Genomic DNA, 12,453 nt, shown 5'->3' on the forward strand with positions numbered 1-12,453 from the left:
AAAAAAAAAAAAAAAAAAAAAAAAAAGAAAAAAAAAAAAAAAAAAAATTTTTTTTTTTTTTTTTATAAAATTTTTTTTTCCCCCCCCCCCCCCCCCCCCGAACACAGTGCTTTGTAAAATGCAGTCCTCCTTTGCACAACTTACATCTAACTCCAAAAAAATAGTGAATAGATTCCACTGGTCATGGGGCAGTTGAACTTTAGATCCCTGTTCTTGAAAACACTGAAGCATATGCATAACTTCACTCATGAGAATAATTCCTCTGAGTACTTTTAAAAATGTAACCACTCATGTGCTTTACTATACCATGTCTTTTGGGTCTGTCTGATAGCCATCAGATGGAAAACCGTCAGCACTACATTACAAAAGTATTAAACGATCTCTTATGTTAAACAAAAGAGTTTTACTGAGACACTGGAAAGCTCAGTGTCTTCCCCAGGCTTGGTGTTGAAATCAGATATAGCATCAGCCCTTGTGGTGGGAAGATGGAGGGGAATGCTGCAAAATATCTCATCATAAATATATAGGAACTTATGCCTTCATTTTATAATTCAGTTGCCCAAATAGAAACATTTTTCATATTAATTACATGTTGCTTCTGATTTTATGAGAACAGGTATAAGTGTAATGAATTTGGGAGATTGAAAATAGTAAGCAATTATAGGCTCGGTAGTAAGAAGGACTAAAATGTGCAGATGAAGAAAATGGAATTGTACGTGAACCTGAATAAAGTAGCATTCTTTTTCATTACTAAGTTCTGTTTATTATCAAACTGCACTTTGACTTACAAATATAAAATACATTTTTCTTTTTTTAATAGCAAATTCCAGATGTGTCGCCAACAGGTCGTTATACAACATTGGTTCCTCTGTTGTTTATTTTAGCTGTAGCAGCAGTCAAAGAAATCATAGAAGATCTTGTAAGTATTTAATACAATTATTTCCTAAATAAATAACGTGTAATATTTATGCATCTCTAAAATTAAAAATAATTGAATATATCTACAGTCTCAAGTTACTCAGCATTTAGTGCTTGGTATGAGGCGATTCTCCTAAACCCTAGAAATATGTAAAATACCTTGCTTTAAACAACAGATGAAAACCTTGAACAACGGTGGAAATAGTTTATGAAAATATATATGATACCAGGAGGTGATATCCATGTGGTAAATTGTACAGGAGTGTGATAAATGTATTGCTATTGCATACCAGTTCATTTTATCACATGCCTATAATCTCATTACCTGCCACCAATCCATCTCCTCAGGACTTATTCTAACTTTCTAAACAGCTTCAAATAGCATTTTTGTATCATCTTTCTAGAGAAATATTTACTTCTCCCTCTAGATGTAGAATCCCTTCTCCCCAAAATTACTTCTGAAGTCTGATGGCTTTCAAGTCTAATATCTCATGTCCTTTCAGGGCTAGAAATGAGAATTTTATACGGTCATAAAGAAGAAAGCCCCAGCTTTTCTAGTATGTCCCAAACCCCTTTCTATCAATATAATTGCATCCACAGTAGGGGAGTTGCACCAGTGTAGTGAGATCTTTGCAAAATCAATGTGCAGACAAGCCCAAAATTTCTTTCAGTAGTAAAAGAAGTTGGTAGTGGCTCCTTCTACCCCTGAGGGAAGTCTACTACCCCTGGTGGTAGTTGGAGGCTCCTATTTTCTCCCCTGTTGAGGTGAGATCAGTGTGGTTAGCATTGGGTGTGAGGTGATAAGAAACTATAGTGTAAGAGGAGCTGCAGAGTGAGCCTGGTGAGAACAGTATGTTAAGTTCCAGTCTGTCTCAATTCTTAGCGTAGGGCCATCCTAGGTCAGTACTTTAAGCCTGGACTCTTGTGGTGAGGGGAGAGAGGGAAGATCCCTCCCCATGATCCCTTTTTATTGTTTGTCTGCTACAGTACAAGAAAGCTCAATTTTACACCTTTCTTTGAGGTAGCTTCTGCATATTCCTACAAATAAGATATGTTCCCAGAGCTAAGGTTCTAAAAGGTTAAGCAATCCCAAGCAGCCTCATTTCTCTTTCCTTTCCACAGCTAGCAGCTATACATATATGGGTCTTCATTTCATACACAAAGAGTGTTTTCTTTGTCTTTGATGAAAAATGTTCTGTTAACTGGTTAGAGGAGTTATAGATCATACATGTTAGATGCATTGTTAGATAATAGTTAATACATTTTAGATAGATAACTTTGCATAGCTTTTGTGCAGTTTTGATTCCAGACAATCTCCATGCAGTTCTAGGGCGATCACCCCCGCAAAAAAGTTGGTGTATTTTATGCTGCTGTATTTTTCCACAGCCAGATACACAACCCCATAACCCTTTGATCCATCATCAGGGTAAGGTACAGTTCTGTCTAACATGGTGAAATCAAAACCCACAGTCTTTGGTGCCTGGATGGTAGCTGACAAGCTCCATCTGTGCTAGAGGCCATCTTGGTACCAGAAAAGTTCTGGCTAAGTGGGTTCACATCAGTCCCAAACTTCCTTTGGTCTGTGATCAAACTTGCATCATATGTTTGTAGTAGCTTTGGTTTTGCTCTTCTGTTGCCTCAATCATAAGATTAAGAGGAAGTAGGAGTGTTGTTGTGGACTGGAGGTCTCTGTTCTAGCTTCCTTGATCTTCCAGCAATGCTCATTCCTTAGGACTGCATCAGGTTCTCCCCACTTTGTGGATGCTGGGGTTTCTTAATGCCCAAATGCCTCCATGTTTCACATTGTGCCCATTCTTCACTAAAAGGATCCAGTAAAAGGCATCCTTCAGGTCTGGAGTATGTACATGAGTCTTTTTATTTGGAGTCTTGGTTTCAGAGGCTGTCCTTGGTGCCATCTGAGAATGGCTTTGAGGCTCACCTGGTCAGTTCATTTGACTAAGGGGTTTCATGTTCCCCATCTGGCTTCTTTTCAGGACCTTTCAGGCTCCCTGAAGTACAGCTACGCAGATTGATTTTTGTTCCCTGTATAACTTGTAGATGATGCCACCATATTGACAGGGACCTCCTCAGTTTCTTATTGTTGAGTAGCCTGTAAGAGTATTGCCTTCCCTTCAGCAAAGTTCCTAGCCTTTCTGCCTACCAGTCAGCTTCTCCCTCAGACACCTTCACATTTTCTCTTATGCAACTTCTTGTGCATAGCAAAATTCCCTTTAAAAAAATCCATAAAGCTGCAACTTTATTCTCTTTCAGATCCGTCTTTAGACTCCTATGCCATGATGCCTACAAACTTCTGCCATCTGGTAGTGGCTAGACAGGCATTGAGCTGCGATTAGTTGCACACATACAAAATGGGAAATGACTGCCTAGAAAGGACTACTGCGGAAAGGGATCTGGGGGTCATAGTGGACCACAAGCTAGATATGATTCAGCAGTGTAAAGCTGTTGCAAAAAAACTAAACATCATTCTGGGATGTATTAGCAGGAGTGTTGTAAGCAAGACAGGAGAAGTAATTCTTCTGCTCTACTCCCTACTGATTAGGCCTCAACTGGAGTAGTGTGTCCAGTTCTGGGCACCACATTTCAGGAAGGCTGTGGACAAATTGGAGAGAGTCCAGAGAAAAGCAACAAAAATGATTAAAGGTCTAGAAAACATGACCTATGAGGGAAGATTGAAAAAATTGGATTTGTTTAGTCTGGAAAAGAGAAGACTGAGAGGGGGACACGATAACAGTTTTCAAGTATGTAAAAGGTTGTTATAAGGAGGAGGGAGACATTTTTTTTTCTTAGGCCTGGTCTACACTGCGGGTGGAGGGGTATTGATCTAAGTTATGCAACTTCAGCTATGTGAATAATGTAGCTGAAGTTGATGTACTTAGATCTACTTACCGTGGAGTCTTCACTGTGGTAAGTCGATGGCTGATGCTCTCCCGTCGACTCTGCCTGCGCCTCTCGCCCTGGTGGAGTACCGGAGTCGACGGGAGAGCGCTCGGCGGTCGATTTATCATGTCTAGACTAGACACGATAAATCAACCCCCGCTGGATCGATCACTGCCTGTCGATCCAGCAGATAATGTAGACAAGCCCTTAGGATAGGAGAAGAAGCAGTGGGCTTAAATTGCAGCAAGGGACATTTAGGTTGGACATTAGGAAAAACTTCCTAACTGTCAGGGTGGTTAAGCACTGAAATAGATTGTCTAGGGAGGTTGTGGAATCTCCATCATTGGAGATTTTTAAGAGAAGGTTAGACAAACACCTGTCACGAATGGTCTAGGTAATACTTAGTCCTGCCATGAGTGCAGGGGCCTGGACTAGATGACCTCTCAAGGTCCCTTCCAGTCCTATGAATCTATGATTAATGCTTACTGTGAAAATGTGCTCATTTTACTATCATCTCTTTCCATCACCTTTTCTTTCCTCGCCCCTCTCTGTTTTTTATGCCCCTGTTGCATTTGCCATAGATATATATTATCAGGTTTCTCCCCAAGAAATGGGAGAAAGAATCAGAAGACATCACTGCTGAAGATCACATGCTTTCTAAACTGTCTTCCATACTTCATACAATGTGTCAGATGTCTATGTAAGAACTGTGGCATCTGGTAGCAGAGGACATTGGCTATTTCCATGTTCTGTATGGCATCAGAGTGTTTTTCTTTAATATAGGAAACAATTGACACTGAACTGTTACTCCAGAAGTGGAGAAGATTTCCTCTGTAGTTAAAGGATAACAATCTATTATTTGAGTAATTGTCCACACCAATTCCACTCTTGGTGTATACAAGATTAGATTCTTTTTTAATAGCCTGCACCCTTCACACCTTGTCTACTATCATAGATAAGGACATATGGAGCTGGATGCCTGCATCCCTCACTCAGTTCCTTCCTACTGCTCCTGGAGCAAGATGGAACACAAGCAGTGTTTGTGCTTCGTGCGTCATAGCTTGTCGTACACACTTCAATAACTTATTTAGCTTTAAGTTTTTATTTCTTACATTTTATTTTTCCCTCTGTTTTTGTTGGGGAAAAAAGGAAGAAAAAACCTCACCTAAGACCTTCCCTCCTCTATACAGGTTGGTACTCCTACATCATTGGGGATTCCAAATCTCCTGGCTTCAAGACCTGTCTGTTGTTTTGATTCCACCATGGTCATTAACAGTGACACACCAGATGTGGAGAATCTAAATGAATTCTTTGCATCGGTCTTCACTGCAAAGGATGTGAGGGAGATTCTCATACCTGAGCCATTCTTTTTAGATGACAAATCTGAGGAACTGTCCCAGACCGAGGTGTTAGTAAAGGAGGTTTTGGAACAAATTGATAAATTAAGCAAAAAGTTACTAGAACCAGATGCTATTTCACCCAAGAGTTCTGAAGGAACTCAGATAGGAGATTGCAGAATTACTAGTGACTGGAGGATACCTAATGTTAATCAAGATTTAAAAAAAAAAAAAAAAAGGCTCCAGAAGCTATCTTGGCAATTACAGGCTGGTAACTTTAGTACCAGGCAAATTTGTTGAAACTATAGTAAAGAAGAGAATGATCAGACTCATAGATGAACACAGTATGTCTGGGAAGAGTCAACACAGCTTTTGTAAAGAGAAATCCTGCCTCACCAATCTATTAGAATTCTTTGTGGGGGTCAACAAACACGTGGACAAGAGTGATCTTGTAGATGCAGCGTACTGAACTTTCAGAAAGCCTCTGATGAGGTCTCTCCCCAAAGGCTCTTAGGTAAAGTACACAGTCATGGGATAGGAGGGAGGGTCCTCTCATTGATCAATAACTGGTTAACAGATGGGAAACAAAGGGTAGAAATAAATGGCCAGTTTGCACTGTGGAGAGAGGTAAATAGCGGGGTCCAACAAGGATCTCTATTGAGACCAGTCCTTTTCAACATATCCATAAATGATATGGAAAAGGGGGTAAACAGAGAGGTAACAAAGTTTGCAAAAGTTACAAAATTATTCAAGATAGTTAAGTCCAAAGTTGACTGCAAAGAGTTATGAAGGGATCTCACAAAGCTGGGTGACTGGGCAACATTCATGTTGCCCAAATGCAATGTAATGCACATAGGGAAAAATAATCCCAACTATACATACAGAATGATGGGGTTTAAATTAGCTGTTACCTCTCAAGAAAGAGATCTTGAAGTTGTCGTGGACAGCTCTCTGAAAACATCTGCTCAATGTGCAGTGGCATTCAAAAAAGCTAAGAGAATGTTAGGAACTATTAGGAAAGGGATAGATAATAAGACAGAAAATATCATGCCACTACATAAATCGATGGGACACTCACACCTTGAATACTTTGTGCATTCTGGTTGCCCTATCTAAAACAATATATAATAGAAGAAGAAAAGGTACAGAGAAGGTCAACAAAAATTATTAGGGCTATGGAACAGCTTCCAAGTGAAGAGAGATTAAAAATAATGGGACTGTTGAGCTTAGAAAAGAGATGATTAAGGGGGGGATATGATAGAGGTCTAGAAAATCATGAATGGTATGGAGAAAGTGAATAAAGTAGTATTATTTCCCCCTTCACTTAACATAAGAACCAGGGGAACTAATAGGGAGCAGGTTTGAAACAAACATAAGGAGGTACTTCTTCATACAATGTACATTCAATTGGGAAACTCATTATCCGGGGATGTTGTGAAGGCCAAAGCATAACTTCATTAAAAAGAGAATTAGATAAGTTCATAGAGGAGAGGTCTGTCAATGGCTATTAGCCAAGATGATCAGAGATCTAACCCCAGAAGCTGGGACTGGAAGACATGGGATGGATCACTTGATAATTGTCCTGTCGTGTTCATTCCCTCTGAAGCATCTGGCACTGGTCACTGTCAGAAGGCAGGATACTATTCTAGATGGACTATTGTTCTGACCCTGTGCGGCCATTCTTATTTGCCTGGAAGAGAATCATGCAACAGAGCGTTGATCAATATGCTGCTCCTTGTCTAAAGGACCCTCAAGAACAAGGAGGTGAGGCTAAAATTATTCTTAAAGAAGAACTCTATGCAGCCCCAACATATGGTCCCAAGAAGCCTTGGAAAGATCAGCCGTCTTGATCTTGGCTTTGGCAGTGGCTAACTGTGGTACTCTTGTCTCTCATATGTCCGCTTCACAAAAGATGCATTGTTTTTCTGGAATGAGGGGAAAAAGGAGCACTGCTCTGGTCAGGACTCCAGACACAAATCACCCATCCCTGACTCCAAGTAAGAGACTTAGATCTTCTCCTCAGGCTTCCTGTGCTAGGACATGCAGTCTAGAGCTCCTCTTCTGATGCCTCTGCACCAAAGGGCACAGATGGCTCCTTCATTCCAAGGGACCATGCTGAGTTTGGCACTGTGTTGGTACCAGCTGCTCCAGTGTCATCCCTTGCACTGAGACCCTTGGCAACTACCACCTTGCCTCTGTATCAAACACTTCCTTAGCATCGATTCCCCATTCTGATACCAGACTTCTCGGATCTGGAGATCTCAGCACTGAAGCCTTTTAGGCTACGTCTACACTACACACTAGTGTTGGTGGCATATAATGTACATGTAGCTACATGCTACAATGAAAATCAGGTGCATCCACACTGTGGTGTGTAGCTACACATATCCATATCGGTCAGTGGGAAAGGCTTCAGCAGCTCCCCACTACCTGAGACTTTCCCTTAAGTGGGGAAGGGCTCCAGCTTTACGCAGTCTTTCCCTGCAGCAGGGAAGGGCTCCAGCTGCAGACAGCTGCCTTGGAATCTCTCCCTGCTGCCTTCCCCCTTCCAGAGCCTTTCCTCACTTCTGGGGTCTTTTCCTGCAGGAAGAAAGGCTCCAGCAGCAAGGAAGCAGTGGAACACTACACTGCTAAAAATATCAGTGTAGACAGGGAGGCATGGCATGGGTGAGTAGAGAGCTGTGCTTTATGTTCTACACTGCTATTTATTCTTGCTTGGGGGCCACACAGATATGTACGCTACATGCTGCTGAAGAAAGCATGAAATTTAGAGGTAACCTTTCTGTTGGCTTGGAGTTTCGTGTCCTAGATTGCTTGGGAGATGTGATTCTGACCCAGCCATTTCCTTCAGCTTCATTCCATTGTGTACCACATCGACCCAGGGCTGACCCTCCTCTGGAGGAGACCTATTCTTATTTGTCCTCCTTACCCAACAGCACTGGGGGTTCTTCATTTGGGTGACCCAGGGACAGTTTCTGCCTTAGCTGGGATTGAGATGGGCAATCTGGGACTCTCCCTAAAGCGATTCAGACTCTGTATCAGCTTGATTAGGCTACACCTAGCGGCCATTTCATTAAAACACCCATTGGTGCAGAATTACACTGTATTTGCTTGTCTTGTGGTAACAACATCTCGAAAGAGCCTCTCCCATGTTTTTTCCCTCAGTCAAGGAGCCTCTCGCTCTGCTTGGTCCTAACTGGTCTCATGGGGTTGTTGTAATTGGGGCCTAGAAGGCCTACCTGAGTTGTGAGTCTAACTGTGGGAAAGTGGGTGGAAACTTGTAAAATAGTTTAATCACCTGTAATAACAAATGTTAGCAAATGTTGATGGGGAAAAGATAACAGAAGTCCAACTCAGACAGCTACATAATTTTTGTTTATAAAAATTAGTAAAAGAGAAAAACAAACTGAGTTAGTCTAAACAAAAGAGCCTTAATAATATAATTTAAGGACTGTGTTCATGCCATACCTAGTAAATAAGGAAAGCATGGGACTGGAAGTTAATGGACTAAACTTGGTATGTGGGGAATTAGACCTGATTGATTAACAAAATAATGAAAGTATGGACTATTCCTCCCACCATTCCTCTTTTGTGGCTCTTACAAAGCACTTTTTGGGGATGGAGACTGGCTAATTGACTGGGAATTGCTGGAGGAGCAGGAAGGCATCAGACCTCTGTCTCATCCTGCTCTGCTCCAGGGACTTTTCCTTTGCCAGAGGATCCCAAAGGTCACTGCATCATCGAGAAGTCCAGGCCTTAACACACCAACGGGGACACCTGGTCATAACTGCCACACCATCAGAGACTCCAGTCAGGGACACACAATATCTTGCTTTGTCACTCTTTCCATTATGTGTTCCTTTCTGCCCCACTATTTTTCTTCGTGTTCTCTCTCTCTCTCTCTCCCTCTTTTTTGGCTTTCTGTCTGATCTGATTCTAAGGTTGGCTGTACCACATAGCACCACCACCATGAGTTGAGACAGCCCATCCAGCTCTACCCAGCTCTGCCCAGCCTAAGAGGGACCAATAAAGAAGAGGGACTAGACCAACCAGATTACGTTCCATGATCCAGAGCACTGCTGTAGTGGTTGACCTGCCCACCCAGAGCATCTGTCTATGACTGTCCTGCCTCCTGTAATCTCAAGAACATCAGCAAAAGCTGTATTTTCTCCACCTTTGCTATCCTCTGTCTTCTTCCACTCACGCCTGTCTCTTCCTGCAAGAGAAGTAACCATGTTTCATATCTTGGAAATGAGCCACAAAACTAATCCATCCCTCCTAAGAAGTGTTTTCCAACTCAAATAAGGGACTCTAGCTGATAGCAAAGTCCCATTTTAAAAGAGGATATGTATTGGTTAAGTTTCTCATATAATTATTTAATTTTAGTTTTAAACTGCTTCATAAATTTTTGTAGTTTTTTCCTTTCTTTTCCATATTTTAGTTAAATTTCTGAACTTTGGGAAGAGTTTCTTAGTGTGGTTGCCATGAAACTAACAAACCGAGGTCTCTATATAACAAACCCCGAACCTTGTTTAATGATGGACAATTTCAGAGTCATGCTAACACCTTTGACTCTTTGGGCCCATATGTTCCATCTACATTTTACAGTAGGGCCTCCAATGAACCCGTGGTAACCTCTTTCCTATATCATCTCTCCATAAAGGCAGCATTCTTGGTAACTATCACCTCGCCTGGAAGAATCAGTGCCTCCTTACACCATATTCTGTAAAGACAAAATCACACTTAGGCATCATCCTAAATTCTTGCTTGCCTAAGGTGGTTTTGGATTTTCATTTTAACCAATCCATATGCCAGCTAGTTTTCTTCCTGAGACATCACTCTACTGCAGCCAAAATGAAACTACACACCTTGGATGTGATGAGAGCTTTATATTTTTATCTGGACAGAGCAAAACCATTTAGAACATCCCACAGAGAGTTCATTCCTTTCGCAGAAGGAGTTAGGAGCCTGTTTTCACCCAGAGATTATCCAAGTGGTTTTCAGACTGGATCAGGACTTGCTATCAGGGGGCAAATAAGATCCCTAAGGTCCTATTTGGCTAGGGTGCACACAGTCTCCAGAGCTTCCCTTTCAAATGTTTCAATACCTGACATATGGAGAGTAGCTTCAATCAACATATTCGCCTCTCACTACTCTCAGGTCCAGCATCCAGATCAGATGCCACATTTGGCAGGGCTGACATAAATTCACTATTCAAGTAAGGACTTCTCTCACTCCTTCTGTTGAAAGAACTGCTAGTTAGTTGTCAAAAGTGGAATTGGTGTGGACATCACTCGAAGAAAGAATCATTACCTACACTACAGTAACTGTGGTTCTTCTTTGAGTGCTTGTTCATGTCTATTCCAATCAGGTGTGTGCGCATGCATGGTAGCTGGAAGATTTTTCCGCTAGTAGCATCTGTTGGGTCAGTCTGGGCGCCCCCTGGAGTCGTGCCTTCATGGTGCTCAATATAGAGCTCTGCCGACCAGCCACCTCCTCAGTTCCTTCTTACTGCCAGCGACAGTAGGCTGGAACTTCCCGTAACCCTTGCTTTAGCAAGCATGTTCAACTCCAGTTGTTGGGGGTCTCTACCCCCTTCCAGCTCCCCGGAGCTGCGGTATGCGAGTTCGATGCCAAGAAAGGACTCGTCCCAGGACACTCGGCCCCAGCACGGCACCTCCCAAGGTCCAGCGGAGAGCAGGCACCGGTCTCACTCGCTGGTGCCTCAGAAGAAAAAGAAGCCGGACAGTCGTTCACCTCCGGCTAAATCTAAGGAAGTGAGACCCCAGGCGGGCCACAGCTCGAGATCCCCCATTAGAGCCGCGTCAATCCCTGCCCAGGCGAGGTAGTTTAGTTCGGGCCCCCCACGTTCGGGCCCCCCCCCATGGGCCAGCAACTGCTGCTTCCTTCAACGCCGGAAGCTTTTGAAGTTCCTCGGGAGCTGCTGCACCTTACAGCACCGTTCTCGCCCCCTAGGAGGGAGGAACCTCTGATGCTGGCGGGCCCATCCCACCCCCAGGTGCAGTCAAGAGGGAAGCCGGCAGTGATCTCCAGGCATTCCTCCTCTCCATGTCCTTCGGCACTGGCCCACTCGGACAGAGAGCCTAGTCGCTCCCCAAGCTCTCGATGCACCAAAGCTCGGCTCCTCCGTGGTCTTCAGTCTTGGAGACCTCAGAGTCAGAGTCTGACTCCTATCACGGAGAGGAGTAGGAGCCAATGATTGAGGTCAAGGAGAAACAGGCAAGAGCTCTAGGCGTGGCCACCGCAGTGGCAGAATCCACCAAAGTGGCCATTCTGGACCCCCTCGGCCTTTCAGCAGAGCCAGGGAGGGATCCAAGGGCACTGCTCTGCAGTGTCTTCGGTGACCTCAGCCACATTCGTCCCGCCATCAATTGTGCAGCTCACCTTGGCACCTACTCACACGCGGCACCTTCACCGGCACTGGCCTCGACACTGATGACTCTTTAGACCTTGGCGCCGACAGCATTTTTGGCACTGATGACAACCTTGGCACCGACAGTGGCACAGACAACGGCCCTGCCATCTTCGTCGGCTCAGGCAACTGGTTTGGCACCGGTGGCACCATCGGTGTCTCCAATGCCTGTATCAACACCGAGTTTGGCATTGACAGCCCAGGTGCCAATGGGCACTCCATTGGCACTGTCGTTTTCCTCAGTGTCGTGGGACCCCTTGGGAGCTGATGGCAGGGCGCAGCCGCTGCTTATAGGGGCTTCCTCCTCCTCCTCCTCTCCGGACGAGGCATAGGACAGTCATAATCCTGGCACTTGAATTAGCAGGGTGTTACAACAGTTGCTGCAAAGGGTTGCTCAGGGTCTGGGTATTAAGGCTGAGGAGGTGGTCAAGGAGGCTGATCCCATGGTGGATATCCTCATCCCCTCAGGACCTTCTCATGTTGCCCTACCACTTACTAAGACTATTGTGGCAAGACCCCAGCTTCCTTGCCACCCACTGTCAAGTGCAACGAGAGGCATTATTTCGTGCCCTCCAAGGGGTACGAACATTTGTACTCCCACCCACCTCCCGACTCTCTTGTTGTGGACACTGCTAATCAGCATGAGCATGGCCCTCCCCTAAAAATAGGGAGGCTAAGTGACTCGACCTTGTTGGGAGAAAGGTCTACTCTACAGGGGGTCTTCAGCTCCGTATTTTGAACCAGCAGGCCATCGTCAGCAGGTACTCTTATAACACCTGCGTGGCGATTGTCAAATTTATGGAGCTCCTCCCTTCAGACTCCTGAGCCTATTCTCGGCCTTGGTGGAGGAGACAAGGCTAGTCTCCT

The 12,453-nt window shown here is 44.0% G+C and overlaps 1 protein-coding gene across 3 annotated transcripts in view; it reads left to right on the top strand.

The window, feature by feature from the left end:
• ATP8A1 (ATPase phospholipid transporting 8A1) overlaps positions 1-12,453 on the top strand; it is a 210,943-nt gene that overhangs the window by 29,286 nt on the left and 169,204 nt on the right. For all 3 annotated transcript variants that reach the window (XM_034770949.1, XM_034770950.1, XM_034770948.1), the window contains exon 4: positions 821-919. In XM_034770949.1, the coding sequence (XP_034626840.1) occupies positions 821-919 (99 nt within the window). The remainder of the gene's footprint in view (positions 1-820; positions 920-12,453) is intronic.

This window comes from Trachemys scripta, chromosome 5 (genome assembly GCF_013100865.1).
Source record: "Trachemys scripta elegans isolate TJP31775 chromosome 5, CAS_Tse_1.0, whole genome shotgun sequence".
NCBI classification, from domain to species: Eukaryota; Metazoa; Chordata; order Testudines; family Emydidae; genus Trachemys; species Trachemys scripta.